The sequence below is a fragment of the Choloepus didactylus genome, chromosome 4 (genome assembly GCF_015220235.1).
Source record: "Choloepus didactylus isolate mChoDid1 chromosome 4, mChoDid1.pri, whole genome shotgun sequence".
NCBI classification, from domain to species: Eukaryota; Metazoa; Chordata; class Mammalia; order Pilosa; family Megalonychidae; genus Choloepus; species Choloepus didactylus.
Genome location: NC_051310.1, coordinates 157,504,193 through 157,520,404, shown reverse-complemented (window position 1 = coordinate 157,520,404; position 16,212 = coordinate 157,504,193). Strand labels below are relative to the sequence as shown.

General features: G+C 43.1%; 2 protein-coding genes across 6 annotated transcripts in view; one reads left to right on the top strand and one right to left on the bottom strand.

Annotated features, from left to right (window-relative positions):
* Window positions 1-1,101: 1,101 nt before the first annotated feature.
* Window positions 1,102-14,838, top strand: HOMEZ (homeobox and leucine zipper encoding). 5 transcript variants are annotated; one of them, XM_037834556.1, is made up of 3 exons: window positions 1,259-1,281; window positions 3,147-3,218; window positions 6,526-14,838. In XM_037834556.1, exon 3 carries the CDS (start codon window positions 6,558-6,560, stop codon window positions 8,127-8,129), a length of 1,572 nt encoding a protein of 523 aa, XP_037690484.1. In that variant the 5' UTR covers window positions 1,259-1,281; window positions 3,147-3,218; window positions 6,526-6,557; the 3' UTR covers window positions 8,130-14,838. The 5 variants fall into 5 exon arrangements, with proteins under 5 accessions (XP_037690481.1, XP_037690484.1, XP_037690485.1 ...); XM_037834553.1 differs by lacking the exon at window positions 3,147-3,218 and having other exon boundaries at window positions 1,102-1,281; XM_037834557.1 differs by lacking the exons at window positions 1,259-1,281; window positions 3,147-3,218 and adding an exon at window positions 1,295-1,995.
* Window positions 10,107-16,212, bottom strand: part of RNF212B (ring finger protein 212B) — a 91,045-nt gene continuing 84,939 nt past the window's right edge. Inside the window, exons 13-16 of the mRNA XM_037834558.1 lie at window positions 13,148-13,187; window positions 12,750-12,850; window positions 12,012-12,073; window positions 10,107-10,499 (exon numbers count right to left, since the gene is read on the bottom strand). Coding sequence (XP_037690486.1) covers window positions 10,431-10,499; window positions 12,012-12,073; window positions 12,750-12,850; window positions 13,148-13,187 — 272 coding nt within the window. The 3' untranslated portion in view covers window positions 10,107-10,430. The remainder of the gene's footprint in view (window positions 10,500-12,011; window positions 12,074-12,749; window positions 12,851-13,147; window positions 13,188-16,212) is intronic.

Below are 16,212 nucleotides of genomic sequence, written 5' to 3'. Positions count from 1 at the left end.
ATTTATGCCTGGCAACTCTGAAGGAGCTCTAGACCTGATTGGACTGATGAAGAACGAGAAGTAGGAGTTGTGGTGGTTGTTTTTCATAGGTGTTTGGGGGAGGGAGGAGTGATGAGGTATGCAGAATACAGGGCAAAGTCTGAACCTGTTGTATAAAACATTGTAGATATATAAACTTTTGTGACCTATATAAGTAAGAAGAGACATTTTCAAAGACCAACATGAAAACTGAAGGAGCACTTCTGAAAGATATTCCTAAATTTTAGTTAGAAGACCAAGAATCCAAAATATACAAACTTCTGGCCCAGAACTTTGTAGTGTGTGGGATACTGCTTTGATGGAAAGTCCATTTCATTGTCTCCCTTTTGGAGACCAAGGCCCCCCCAATATGAGACAGACGTCCAGGTCCTCTTTACTAGCGCAGGGAGGAGAGAGGATCTGAGGGTCTGGTTGGTTCCAACGAGGTCACTTCTCAAGCACTTCATCTTTGAGAACATCTGTCTGGGGCCAGCTTGTCCAGGCAAGCTGCCGGAGGCGCCGGGCTGCTAGGATCCTCGTCTATGCGGGTGGCAAGACATCTGATCCATCTCGGTTGCGTTAGGCCCTTCGTTACAGCTGACGCTGCTGGCGGCAGTTGGGACTTCCGCTGGGGAAGGCGCCGAGCGTGGGCATGCTGAGAAGGAGATGCTGAAAAGGGCTTCCCGGAGCTTCCTTAGGGAGAAAACAACTGCGGAGGTGTTACTGGCGGCCCCGACAGTTCAGCAAAGTGCTCGTGTCTCTCCTTGGGGAAGTATGGGAGGGACAAGGCCTGTACACGTCGAAAGTCCGGCGCCAATAGAATGATAGGGGCAGTTATCATACGCAGCACACAGGCCTCGGGGGACATCTTGCCTACCGTGCAGCCAATAGCCAATCCCGGATGAGACCAACGCGGCCAATAGTAGACTTCAGCCGAAACCCACGCAGCCAATGGCCGATCCAGTGCGTCCCGCCGGTGACAGCCTGCCTGCGTTCACCAGTCAGAACTCGGACCGCCCTGGCACCGCCCCTGGATCCCGCCCCGCCTCCAACTCGCTCAAACAGGGCTGGGCTAGGCGGGCGCGCTCTCTCGGGGGCTGGTGGGGGGGACACTCCCGGTCCCGGCCCTCCGCACGGGCGGGCTCGGAGCAGGCCGCGCCGGGCAGCAACCCCACTCTCACCCCGGAGGCCCCCTGCCCCCACCTCCCCCCCTCCCCCGGCCCATGGTGCGAGGCTGGAAGCCGCCGCCCGGGCCGGACCGCGGTGAGTGATCCCCAGCCCCCACGACTTCCCTTCCCAGCCCCTGTACGGTCCCGACCTCCCGAACCCCAACCCCGCGCTGGTGGGGGGGTGGGGGGGAGGAGAAGAATTCTAGGTTCGAAGCCCCCCGACGCTCCCTCCTTTCTCCTCTGACTTTTCTGCTCCCTGTTGTAACAGGGGAGGGTGAGTGGGTGTGTAGGGAGTAGAGGAAGGCTTGGTTGGGACGCCCTTGGCGTGGGGATGGATTGAGATTCGCCTGCTCCCTGGGGCTCATCGCCCCAAATGCAAGAACTTTTTGTTCTCTGACCCAGTTGGGAGCGTTCTAGACTGCCTGTGAAATGGAGGACAGGAGAAACATTTTCTTCCCAGGCCTTCTTCCCCAACTCTCCCCCCTTCCCCCCATGACTACCTTCTGGCAACCACAACACACGTAAAGAAAACTGGCATTACTTCTGGGGAGCAGAAGTCTTTGGGAATGAAGAGTTGAGGAGAAACTGCCCCTCTGTTCCTCTCCGCCTAGCCTTACTTAGAACACCAACCAGGAAAGTGAGATTCGAGTCCTCAAATCATTGGTGTTGCATCCTAGTATGAGACTTCTAAAAAGAAGACTCAAGCTGAGACCTGCTTGGTAATGTGGGCCCAGATCAGGACATCTTTTAGCCTGTGAACCCTCGCACCATATATCTTTTGGTGCAGTGCCCAGACGTTTTCCTTTTTGTAAGTTGTTCCCAATGGTCTAAACTACACGAGTGATTCCCTAAACTGGCTGCACCCTGAGAACTTTTAAAAACTACTGATGAGCCCCAGTCCAGACTAATTATTCAGAATGGGGAGGGGGGTAGACTGGTTTTTAAGTTTCCCAGGTAATTCTAATGTGCATTCTGAGATAAGAGCCACTATTTGACTATTTCACCCATAAGATATCATCTGTGATTTCCAGTTTCGGTTACTTTAAAGTGGATTGAGCACTTAGGCACTTTTGAAGCACTCAGAGGTTTTTAAGACCCCTCCCAATCTTTTGCAGTTGTCTTGCCCACTCCCAATTCAGCAGCTTTAAAATGTGCTCTGCTTTGTATCATGTCTTTCCAAAGCATTTGGCTTAATTTTTATAGGAATAATTTTTAATGCAGTAATTTTTTCTTAAGTATATGCGTTGTTTAATTACATTATATGAATACAGAAAAAAACAACTGGCACAAAAAGGTCTGGAATCACCCACAAGTAGCCATGCACACAGGGCAGCTGGAGGAAGCAGAAGGTGCACTAGAGAGTAGCGTACTAGCCTCTAGAATTCAGCTCACTGTAGGTATCAAGTATGTAATACAGTGGGCCAGTGAAACCAGGCTCCTAGCCCAGTTGAGCACCCTTCCCTTCCACTTCCTCCAACTAATACCATCAATACCCCAGTCCCTTCTAGACCTATTCGTCCACTCTTTTTATTCTTTTCACATCAACATGTCTGTTCATCTTTAAATGATTACCACCATTGCCTTGATTAAGTTGGGAAAACATAAAGCAGAGGTTCTTAACCTGGGCTTTTGGGCAATGAACCCCCCTGAGGATTATATACATAATGTGTAAGTATGAATGTTTATTTTGGGGGGGTAGTTGTAAATGTTCTGAGGGTTCGTAACTTTTATCTGATTCTCAAAGGGAGGTTCATGATTCAAAAGTGAAGACTCATGTAACATGAATCACTAAAAGTCCTGTAAGGCCCTTAAAAGTATCACCAAAAGTCCTGTAAGGCCCTTAAAAGTATCACCAAAATACATTTCAGACAGTATTTCAGTTCTTCTTTGAAGAGTTAGGGAGTTTGGCAGGATCCTATGTAGTCTCCCACTTTAACCATCTCTAACTTTAACCGTAAGCCTATGGTCAAGCCTCAAGTCCTGAAGTCCTCTCCCTGGAGCTATGACGAACACCTAGCCTGGAAGTTTAAGGTAGCCCAGTCTTTCCTGCCATCTGCCCAGGGATGTGGAAAGCCCAAGGGGAAAGAAGGGTGTTATACTGACTTCATATATTTTATTAGTGACTTTAAGGGGCAGTAAGGCATATCTGGCATAGTAAATAAGGATACAAATTTAGCAATTCAGCATAGAGCCTCCCCACCACCACCACTACCACCTCTGCCCTAGAAGCCCTTCTCTAGCTTTAATTCCCTTTTTCTGCCTAATCCAAAATGGAGACATGAGAATGCAAGACACTGGTGGTGGTTTTGATTACTGTGGGGTCTGTTATACTTGTGGAGTTCTCATGAGCCCCCTCTGGTTGTAGTTTCCTCCTGTTTCAAAAACCAGATTCTTCCAGGGAGGTACTAGCTAGACAGCTGCCCTTTGGTTTAAGCCACCATTATGATTCAGGAAGTCTTCCACAATTTGTGTTTTGTGTAAGTGAAAACCATGGATGTATCCAGTACACCAAATATATTATTTGCATTACTGCATGTTACATTGAAATATCAAGCTGAAACCATGAGAATCTGGAGTTTATCAAATAAACCACACAAATGAAAGCAAAATACTTCCTTGTAGACTGGAAGCTGTGTCTGCCTTGTGTTCCTATCTAGCAGTCTTCACTTTCATACTGGACTGACTGCTTTATTCTTTATGCGACATTTTCCTCATATTTAAGATGGTATTGTATCCTTACAGAAGTTTATGTGAGATTAAGTAAATGCAATCATAAAGTATTCTCCAGCTTGGATTTGGTAGTGCTCCTGGTGGGCCACAGTTTCTAAATGGTCGTTTATAGCACCGAGCCATGCAAGCAGTTCTTCACGGGCCAGTCAGCCGTATCGGGGATGAGTGTGAGAGGACAGATTACCACATTGACAAGTCACCTGGCAATTAAAAGGATTTCTATCCAAATCGTGGATTCAGTTCTCCTAAAGCGCTGTGGTTTTCATACTTTTTTTAGAGCAGCAAAATCCATTCTGGAAATTGTGTCCAAATCCCAAAATATAAAGAAGAGTGAAAACATAGATACCCTGGTTTACTCCACTGCTAGTTAGAGCTAGGGCTCTGTGAAAATAGTAACTTTAAAAGGATTCAGTTTTTGCTCCCTTTCCCATTGTCTGTGTGGAACAATACCTTGTATCAAAATCACCCCAGGAAGCTGAAGTAATGATAAAAGCTGCTGTTTATTGAGCCTTGACTTTGTTGCAGATGTAATGTCAAGTGCATTTCTTTCATTTAGTTTTAACAAACTCACGAAGTAAGTGCTGTGACCACCTTTTTTCCGATAGGAGACTAAGGTTTAGAGAAGTTAAATAACTTGCATAAAGACAGATAGCACTGTAGGAAGTGGCAGAGATTAAAGCCTGCCTGACTCCACACCTTGCTTTCTTAAGACCAGCCGCTCATGCCCCACCATGCCGAGTGCCTAGCACACACTAGGTGCTGGTTAAAAATAGCAGTTCATGTACACAGCATTGTCTCCATTTTTATACATTAGGAAAGTGAGGCTCATTTAAGTTCAATAATTTCCCCAGATCGTGCAGCTGGTAAATGGCAGAATTGGGATTCAAACTTACAGGTCTGCCTTACTCAAGAATTCATATTTCTACCCATCATGCCATGCTGCCTCCTTTTACCCTCTTAAGATCCTTTTCCTGCATTGCTTTTAAAATATGTGAGGGCTTTAGTTTGTTGGATTCACCTCTTAAAAGAAGATGGTGAAAGGAATGGTAGTGTTCGTAGCACATTATGAATGTAACTAATATCTATCACTGAATTGTACACATGATGTGGTTAAAATGGTACATTCTGTGTTATGTTACCACAATAAAAGTTAAAAAAAAAAAAAAGAAAAAGATGAGCTGATGGATCAGCTGTCTCTTAAGAGTATGCTATAAAAGGAAAGAAAGTGATATTTAAGCATTTACAAAAATAGTGGTGATGGGGAAAACGGGAATGGTGACACATGTTGAAATGTTTCTGAATTTTCTAATCATCATATATAATCCCTGATAATACACTGCTCTATCCTTGACTTCCTGGACTTGAGATTTATTTTCTCAATCCATCTAGCACTTACATGGGGATCCTGTCTCATCCTTAACAGATCAGAAGTAATGTTTATAAACACAGATGGGATTCCCCTAAGAGTAAAAGACGACAGATGTGCCAAAGGATCGCTAATGCCCACACAGGGTGCTGAGTTAAATTTCTATGAACAAAATTATTCTGGGAAAGGACTTGAGCAGGTGTTTCAGGAATGATGCGTAGTCAGGGACTACCCTTGCAGTTCCCACACCCATAGCCCTGGGAGCAGTGGTGCTGCTGGGTAGCGTGAAGGAACTGGGGGCAGTTTATAATAAGCCTGTCCACCTGGTCTTGAGAAGAAGGCTGGACTGAAAAGATAAGAGCAGCAGGCCTCCAGCCCTGTGTGGAACAGGCACTAAAGTTTAAGGGAGCACTCCAGGCTCCCTGGAGAGAGGCTGAGCAGCTGGAAGAAACAAAGGCTGGGGGAAGGGATAACCTTTTGTTCCTAGACTGACTAGGAGGAGGATACATTCCCCTCTCTGTCCTCACTTGACCAAAACCCAGGGGGAGTGAGCCCTATTTATCCCAGAGCTCTCACCTACCTTTCATCTTACTGAGAGATGGAAAAGTAAAGCTGTCAGGTTTGGGCTGAGGGCTTAAAGGTGCTATCCTTTCCCTCCCCCAGCTCCACCAAGTTACAAGAGAAAGAAAAGGGAGCTGGAGGCTGGGCAGAGGAACAGTGCTGTCCTGGATAGTCATCCATTGCCTTCCCGACTATCCCCCCACATTCTAGAGATAATCACAGATTGTTCAGAGAGAAAGAGTTTGTAACAGTTCTGAGATTACTGCTGCTCTTTTTTTGTGGTTGAGTCTTCATTTTGTGACTCTTCCATGAACTTAGAGGGTGAGAGTTGAAGATAGCTCCCAGAAGTGAGGTTGAATTGGAAAGGTAAAGGCTCTATGAGAATGAATTTTCCTTCTTAATAAAGACGGATTTTTGTCTTGGTGACACGCTCACTAGTCATGTGACTTGAGATAACTTCTTTGGACTTTGTTTTTTTCATATGTAAAACGGGAATTATAGCAGGCTCTGATAACTTCACAAGGTTATGAAAATTAACTGAGAAATTGTAAAAGCACCTTAAAAGTAGTACAACAGGGTACAAAGTTGATTGTTTTGGTTCCAACAGTTTGTGTGGTAGAAATTGAGCAGTGTAGTGGAAGAGGAGTCCCAGTGATTGAACTGTTTCTCTTTTTATTACAGCTATCTCTGAGGGACAAAAATCAGAAAGCACCATGCCTCCTAATAAAGAGGCCAGCAGTCTTAATAGCTCCCTAGGTGGTCTCATTTGCCTCCCTCCAATCTCTGAGGAGCTGCAGCTTGTGTGGACCCAAGCAGCACAGACCAGTGAGCTGGACAGCAATGAACACTTGCTACAAACCTTCAGCTACTTTCCCTACCCCAGCCTAGCAGACATTGCTCTTCTCTGCCTACGCTATGGACTGCAGATGGAGAAAGTCAAGACTTGGTTCATGGTCCAGCGCCTCCGCTGTGGCATTAGCTGGTCATCTGAGGAAATAGAAGAGACTCGAGCCCGAGTGGTCTACCATCGGGACCAACTCCATTTCAAATCCCTTCTCTCTTTTACTCATCATTCAGGGAGGCCTCTGGAAGAGGTCCCTCCTTCTCCAGTGCCACCTCCAGAACAGGTTGGTCTTGGAGTAGGTACCCTGACTCCTAGTGAGCCCACCCAGATGAAAGGATTGAAGGTAGAGTCTGAAGAATCCTCTCAGATAACACCACTGCCACTGAGTCACCAGAAAGCAAAGGAGCCCCGTTTGGCACTGGGCAGTGGGATACTCTCCCACCAATCAGGATTTTGGCAGGATCTTCATAGTGGTGGCCTTTCTAAGAAGCAGGCAGGCAGCGGTCCTGACCAGTCACAGGGCCTTGGTTCTGCTTCCTGGAACCACTCCACAGCTGTCCACCAGCCACGTGCTCGGGATAAGCCCCCACCAATATCATTACTTGCCAGTCGTTGTAAGCAGGGGTCAGCATCTAGTGTGACTCCTTCCTCTTCTACCTCTTCTTCTTTCCAGGTACTGGCTAATGGAGCTACTGCTGCCTCTAAACCCCTCCAGACACTGGGCTGTACCCCACAGCCACTGTCGCCCAATGAGCAGGCATTACCCCCACATTTGGAGCCAGCTTGGCCCCAGGGCCTACGGCATAACTCAGTATCAGGTAGAGTTGGCCCTGCGGAGTACCTTTCCCCAGATATGCAACGCCAGCGAAAGACCAAGCGCAAAACCAAAGAGCAGCTGGCTATCCTCAAATCTTTTTTTTTACAGTGCCAATGGGCACGGCGGGAGGATTACCATAAATTAGAACAGATTACTGGTTTACCTCGGCCTGAGATCATTCAGTGGTTTGGTGACACACGCTATGCCTTGAAGCATGGCCAACTAAAGTGGTTTCGGGACAATGTAGTACCTGGTGCCCCTAGTTTTCAGGACCTGGCAACTCCCACACCACCACCGTCAGCTCGTTCTTTGAATGAATGGGCTGAGACTCCACCTCTGCCCAATCCCCCACCCCCACCGGATATACGACCCTTGGAAAGGTACTGGGCAGCACATCAAGAGCTAAGGGAAAGTGACATCCCTCAATTGAGTCAAGCATCACGGCTTAGCACCCAGCAGGTACTGGATTGGTTTGACTCTCGATTACCTGAGCCAGCTGAGGTGGTAGTTTGTCTAGATGAAGAAGAAGAAGAGGAGGATGAAGAACTGCCAGAAGATGATGGGGATGAAGAAGAGGAAGAGGAGGAGGAAGACGATGATGATGATGTGATTATACAGGACTGATGGGGGGCTAGGGAGGGGAGTCTGTTACTAAAAGATGAACCAACTTAGTAACTTTTAAACAAGGAAACCACTTTTTTTAAATTACCATGTGGCAAAGAACTGAAAACTTTGTGTTCTTGGGAGTGGAGGAGAGGGGGATGTAGCAAAGGTGGAGCAGGAAGGACCACAGGGCATAAAATGAGGTGGGAATTGGATGGGCAGAGACCCAGCTCCCTATCTCTGAAGAGTGCGCTAAGGATCTGTTCCAAACTATGGGGCAGGGAACACGTCTTGCTCTCCTTGTAGCTTCTGGTCTTTACCCTTAATGTACTACAGAGAGACAAGACCTTAACCCCACATCTATAGGAAGATTGAAAAGGAGGAAAGAATTTTTATTCAATTGATGATTCTAGCGCATCCCCCCTGAGTCCCACCATTTTCCCTGAATATAAAGCTGCCTTGCACCCCTTTTCTTCTCTCTGAGCACAAGTCCACGCATAATGCAGCCAAGAATCTCAGTATGTCCTACTCTTCTCACAAATATTTCCTCTTTCTCATACCAACTTGACTTTATGTGGTTCATTATTGAGTCACAGAACAGAGTGTTTTCACTTCTGATGCTGGGATACTGGGACCACTTTGCCTTGCACCTTTTTTTCCTCTCTAAAATCCCCATTCTGCTCACTCTTTGTCTCAGGGTAAATCTTCCCCGTGGAGCTTGTGAAAAAGGTTAATAATTGGGTGGAGAATAATTTAGACTGGGTATTTAATGGAGGTGGGAATTAGGGGAGATGTCTTTACATGAAGTAGAATTAGGTTAGAGAGGGATGGAGGAGAGGGAATGGTTTCTACTGGTCAGGACGGTGGAGGTGGGTTCCAGGTTTGGTTTTACAAACCTGACACAATCTGCCCAGCTTGACAGAGACTGAGTTTTTATCTTTTTGATGTTGGTTTAATTTGTGTCCAGAAAAGAGACTTTTTCCTTTCTTTATATTGTCTGTCTTGGGGACAGAAGGGTCTTTAACTGAAATAATTATTGATGTTTTAGAATGATTTTCCTCAGCTGAGGTCAGACATATAGCAAATAACATATCAATGGGTTATTAACCATCTAAAAATAAAAAAGTGGAAGCCTCAAATTGCTAGAATAATAAAAAGGCCAAAAATAAAACTGTTTTTCCTCCACTTTGCCACTTCTATGGTTTAGAGGTTAAGGGAGCAAATTCATTAACATTTCCAAATTAGTATAGTTCTTGCTTTTTGTTTTTTATGAAGGCTCAGGACATGTTGAGGTAAATTAAAAGATGAAGAAAAACACTTTAAAAATGCAGGTCAGCATCTATCATCAGGCAGATTATTTTCTAGCCATCAGATGATGATGACTAAAATTTCTGAGGCTTCAACAGTGACATTTAGAGATACACCAGTCTTGGAAGTGATTCCATCTGCTATGGCACAGGCTCTTGCCCCAAAGGGAACATGTCTAGGAATAGTTTTAAAAATAAAGCTCAGAGTTCCAGAAGGGATAGTGAGATCCTAGTTCAACTACAAGTTTATTGCCAAGACCTACTTTATTTATGGCAGATGCCTGCTATCTTTATGTTTTTCCAATATTTTCACCTAAGGCCTGCCTGCCAGTGGCCCACCTATTTAATTCCTCATTTCTATCCCTTAGTACCCAAAGTAGAAGACAGGTTTGAATTATCTCAGTGTTCTTTGCCTATTCCACCATTCTAGAGCTTCTAATAACAATAGAGTTGTAGTAGCAATCAAGGGCATGTTATCTACATTCTTTAGTAAGCTGGAAATACTCTGTCCCCAGCTGTTATCATTTTGACAGAAAGGAAAATCAACATATTTAATAGTAACTAGGAAACAATAGGCAAATAGAAAAAGTGTAATAAAATAGGACAAAGAACAGAAATGTTGCCTATTAACATTTGCAATGGCAAAGTATATCCAAAGCTAAAAAACAAAACACAGAATTGAAACCTGGTTGATAAGTTTATTATCCCTCCCCCTGCAATGATGCTAAGAATTGTTTTAACAACCTTTGTTTCAAGTTGTAGAAATGTAGGGAGCTACCTCTCTCTTGTGATAGAAACATAAGCACTTCCCAAAGACTAGCCTTATGTAAGGACTGACCACTTTTCCTGAGAGATGATAGAGCGTGTAAGGGGTAAAAATCAAGAGAGACTAAGGTACAGAATGACACCAGGAAACAAGGCAGGGGTACATTTTCAAAAGCCTTCACCCCTAATGGATACTGGATGCTACAGTCCGTCCTTCAGCAGTGTGTATAGATCAGACATTGAAGATGGTCTATCTGGGGGTGGTCCATGCTTCTCTCCCCCTGGGTAATCCCATTTGCCTCTGTTGTTGGTAGACAGTCTGCAGCAGAGGACAGGAAGAAATATACGGGTGTTATCACAACAAAAAGGGCAAGTAAGGCCCTCTCAAGCTATATATAAAGATGATCAGGACAGTAAATCACCCTTGCTGCTTCCCTAGTTTTTCTCCATTGCATGATAATTAACTCTCCCAAACTAAGATCTGATACATCCAATCTTATAAAGGCTTTGTTGCTACTTATGAAACTCCAGAGCGTATCAATGGTTTATGGTGACAAAGCAGACTATTTGAAAATCAAACTATTTTAGAAAATCTGGAATATATGACTGCCATACCCAGAGATGATTACCAGGAAGGCAAAATTCTTATACCTCTGAGGAAGGGGTACTTTCTTCAATAACTTTAAAATTTTAAAACTTTCTTATGCAAATTTTTTTTAAAAATACAAAAGTAGGATAGTATAATGAACTCACATATACCCATCACCCAACTTCCACAAATAACTCATGGCCAATCTTTCATTTCTACCTTTCCCACTGTCCCCCCCTCCACTGGATTATACTAGGACAAAACCCAAACACATCATTTTATTTCCCATCCATAAATATTTTCATGTATATCTTCAGAAAATAAGGACTATTTTAGAAAACCACAATATCATCACATCTAAAAAATGTTAGTATCAAATGTCCTGTCAGTATTCAATTTTCCTCAACTATGTCATGAATGTTTTTTTGCAGTTTGTTTCAATCAGGATCCAATTAGGGACCACCTATTTGCAGATGGTTTAAAAGTTTAAGTCTTTTTAATCTGTAGATTAATCCCTCCATATGTGGGGATCTTAGGGAGAGGTGTTATTTCCCCAGTGTTACCTCTTAGAGCTTAGGCCCTAATTTCTTGCTGATGAAAATAAAGGCTATTTTGGAATATGGGAGCAAAAAAGTATTTTAGTATGAAGAAGCTGTCCCTGAGATCACTAGGAGCTTGGAAAGGAAGAAGGGCCTAAATATCCTCAAAGTTCAAGGTATGAAGTTCATTTAAAAGGTGAGACTGGAATTTTCATTTAATAGAGCTCTTTACAAACCTCTCTTTGCATTCTCATGCCTTTTCCTCTTGTTGGCTAGATCAGAATCAGTCCCATACAGTTATCAAACATTCTAGCTCTCTTGGGAAAAGTGAAAGTAGTTTTCCTTAGTTCAAGCCCAAAAGATACAATCCACTGAAATACTTTGTTGTGGAACTACAAATACAGTTGTGTCCACATATTTTTATTTCACCCTGGTGAAGACCTCTAAGCTTAAAGACTCTCATCACTATGTGACCTAATTTTTAAACTCCAAATCAGGAAGCTAATCTGGAAGTAGGATAGAACCTTTGAAATTGAGACCATTCTGGAAAATTTTGAACATAGGGTTACTACACTTGCAACCCAAGTCATTCTCCCCTAGTTACATTCTACCAGCCTAACATGGGGGCAGACAGGTCATTTAGTGTGCAGGCCTAACTGTGTGAGTTTACATGCATAGACAAGTTAGAATTGTCAGAGCTCACCTGCAGGACCGATAGCTGGGAATCAGGAACACTCTCTAGTGGGGTTCTGATCTCCCTCTGACCTAAATGATAGAATGGGATGTGAAATATAACTTGGACAGTTCCTCAGCAGTGTTACTTATGCATCAGGGTAACTAGGTAGTTCTTAATCTGAGGACCACCAAGAAGGGAAAAGACTATTAGCTAAGTATTTAAGAAGTAGGTTATAAAATCCATTCTTTTCCTTTGAGGATGGTGTGTTGACAGATCTGAGATTTGAGTTTAACAGTAGAAAGATGCAGAGGCAATATCAAGATTTTGGTGAGCTAGGAAAGATGACAGCCCCCTTATCAAGAGGACTGGTAGCACAGTTATCTTTACTGAAAAAGATGGGGAGAAGAAAGGATATTGGTTTTTAAATTCTCATTCAGAACTGAGCTCTAAGCAATGTTCAACATAGGGACCACAAAAAAACAAACAAAAGCCAGCTTAATCCTAGAGGCCAACCTTCTGGCTAAACAGTAGGACTGGATAGATGATAGGATGAGTGCTATTCAAGCAAAATCTAGAGCCTTCCTTAGAGGTTTATTGTTTAGCCAGTGATAAGGAAATGAGATGACTCTTAAAGAATATTAAGGAGTCAAACTGGAGACAATGTTCTTTAGGGGTAAATCCCAACTTCTTTTCACCTTGAGAATCATTTTAGTATATGTGTCAACAGTTGAAGCTACCCTCCTTTGGGAATGTTATTTAATTTACCTGAATTGTTAGGGGTGAGAAGTCTTGTGTGGCCTGAATCCCCACCATTTAGGGACGGTATGAAAGAAAAAATCCCCTGTCCAGAGGAGGCAGATGAAGGTCTAAGAAGGAGAAACAAGAGCATCAGCAGGAGAAAAATAAAGGTAAAGGTGAAAAGACATATTTAAAGAAAGGTCTGCACTTTTAGGCCAGAGGGGAAAAAAAATCACCTGCTAGTAACTGAGAATAAAGTCAAATAATTCAGATGCAGATTAGACACAGTGCTATTCAACTTTCTCTTTAGTTTGCAGGCAGATCATAAACGTCAGTGATACAGGCCAGTGCAGAAGTAATCCCAGGGCTGCTGGTAGTGTCAATGTGAACAGAACCCAAGTGAAAGGAATCATAGTGTTACTTACCTATAAGACAGGCTGTGAGTGGAAGCTGGTGAAGGAGTTTCTAGAAAGCATAAAAATGAGCCTGTGAGATAATCCATGGGTTGGAGAAGAGATTCAAATAGACTGGGCACCAGGGCAGAGGAACAAAGGATCAAAGATTTTAGTATGTAAAATCTTTATACTAAGATTTGGGGTATATCACAAGTGAAAAGCTAACAAATCACCAAGTAATGTCTCATAAGGGTGCTTTCCTCTCCCTTTCATGAGTTTGTAGACCAGGGCCATCACTGCCTTGATATGCTGTAACATGTCTGTGTCTTGATTTCTCCTCTGAGGTGGTAATTACCAGGAAAAATGGCTAAATACAAAGGGCCATTAAATTTCCTAGGAGTAATATCAGCAAAAATTGGACCTCCAAAAATTCTCTCCCCCATAAAAGCAATAAGAAAACTGGCCAAAAATTGCCAGATTCAACTTTTTAAGAACTCTGAAAAATAACCAAAGTTTTGCAGCAATCTGGAGAATGTTTATTCAAGAAATAGTTGAATATTGGTACAAACAGCGAGCTTTGTGGCATTTTACCATGTTCTAATCCCATTTCTCCCACTTCAACTCTATGGTAGCTTTGAAAACCAAAAGTCCACAGTCATAGTGAAAATCAACAGTGTGGCAGCCACTAGAGGGGGAAGAATAGGAGTTGGAGCTCCTCCAAAGTCTCATTCCCAGAAAATTGTCATTTTTGACCTGTCTAGTGGTTTCCTGGAAAACTCCACTTGCAAGGTTGTCTTTATTTGATCTGACCTGGAGCTCAGGGCTCACCAAGTACGAAAAGCCTTTTCCCTGGGGCTGCTTGTTGAAAAAAATTTAAAGCAATTGTTTAGGCTACCTGAGGAGGTAGATATCAGTTGGGGCAAACAATATGGTAACCAAAAAAGCATAAAAAGAAAAGCTGGGGAATGAGATGTGATTATATAAACAAGCCAAACATGGTCCCTGTTTACTTCTTTACAACAGGCTAGGACCATGAGCCCAAAAGCCAGCTGATGCCAAACTCAAATTCTTACACATCCAATTGTTTTAGATATAGCCCAAATAAGCATGTTTTAACCATTTAGAGCCCACCTGCTTTGCATACTCCACAAAATTGCACCCAACATATCCTAGTCATAGATGAAACAAACACTGGGACTATAACAACCCCAAGCTGTTCTGCCCTTCGGAGCTCTTGACAGACTCCTCATTGTGCTGCTGAGTGGCATCACTTTGATGCATAAGCTTCCTCTGCAATCTCCTTTGCCTTCAAGAGTTCCCTTTCCCTGCGTCCCCTTCTTAGTGGTCCCTTGCACCACAGGCCACAGCCTCTGGAAGGTAATTTACTAAGAGAAACTCTCCTATGCAAGCCAGTCCAAGCACAACCCAAATAAAGTTTGTTGTGTACTACTGCCACTTTCTGGTTAAATCTTTTTCTTGATCAGCCCTGAAATCCTGAAACTGATAACAGTTGTCCATAAGGGCTTTGAAAAGCTCTGACATGTTCCTGGAAATCTAGAGGACCATGTGTATATCCAGGGCTATGCTCAGGAAAGACCTGAGAAGGCCCTAGGCTCTAACCTAGGGCTGACACTGAGGCTCCATAGAAGCAGGCAGTGAAGGCTAAGACAGAGTTGTCAGCTGCCTGGCTAAGTGTTGAAGTGCACCCCAACATTCACAGAAACCCTCAGAAAACACAGGGAGACTTATTGTTTCCAGATGTTTAAGGAAATCTCTGCCCAATTAATATCTGACCACTAAGCTAACTGAAATTTCAGTGGCCACACATGACAAAGAATCAAACTTTACAGAATTAGTTTTTTTTTTTTTTAAAGGGCTAAGCAAATAAAAAACAAACCTTAGGAAGGAGGAAGAATCTTATTTTTAAGATTGCCACATAATATTATTTGAAATATTCTGTTTTCAACAAAAATTATGAGAAATGCAAAGAAAAAAAAAAGTATGGCCCATACATAGGAAAAAAGCAGTCAAAGAAGACTGTTTTCGAGGAAGCCCAGATGTTAGATTGCTAAACAGAAACATTAAATCAGCTGTTTTAAGTATGTTCAAAGGACTAAGAGAAACCATGACCCAAGCACTAAAGAAAAGTATGAGAATGGTGTTTCACCAAATAGAGAATATATAGATAAAAGAATAAAACAGAAATTCTACAGTTGAAAAGTATAATATTTTAAATGAAAAACTGACTAGAGGGGCTCATAAGCAGATTTGAGCAGGCAGAAGAAAAGAATCAGAAAACTTGAAGACAGGTCAATTGAGATTGTCCTGTCCAAGGAACAAAAAGATAAGGGAATGAATGAAAATGAACAAAGCCTCAGAAACCTTGGTGGGACACTACTGATGTACCTAATAAACATAATGAGAGTCCCAGAAGAGGGTCAGAAAGACTATGTTAAGAAATAATGGCCAATAACTTCCCAAATTGGATGAAAAACAGTAATTTACATTAATTAATCCAAGAACCTCCATTAACTCCAAGGAGAATAAACTCAAAGAGATCCACATCTAGACATGTCATAATCAAACTGTCAATAGACATAAAAAGAGAATCATGAAAGCAAGAGAGAAGCAACTCATGACATACAAGGGGTCCCAAATAAGATTAACACTAATTTCTCAACAGAAACGATGGAAGTCAGAATATAGTAGAATGACATATTCAAAGTGCTGAAAGAAAGTCTGTCACCCAAGAATTCTATATCCAGCAAAACTATCCTTCAAAAATAAAGGAGAGGCCCTGTTCCAATCAAGATGGTGGAATGAGAAGTTTCAGGGCTCTTTCCCCCTACAGAAGCTTTGAACAACCAGCAAGAACTAGCAGAAACATCTGTCTTAAAGCTCCAGAAAACAATTAAAGGGCTACAGTAACAGGGAAAATGCTGAATCAAGAAAAAGTCTACTTAAAAGCAACAGGATCTTGTGGCACTGTGGCTCACCACACCAGTGCAGAGTTGCCTCCTGCTCCGAGTATGGATCCAAGGTCCCATTCCAGAGGAAGCAGAGTTAACCTTTTTGCACTGGGAGCATGTGTGTGG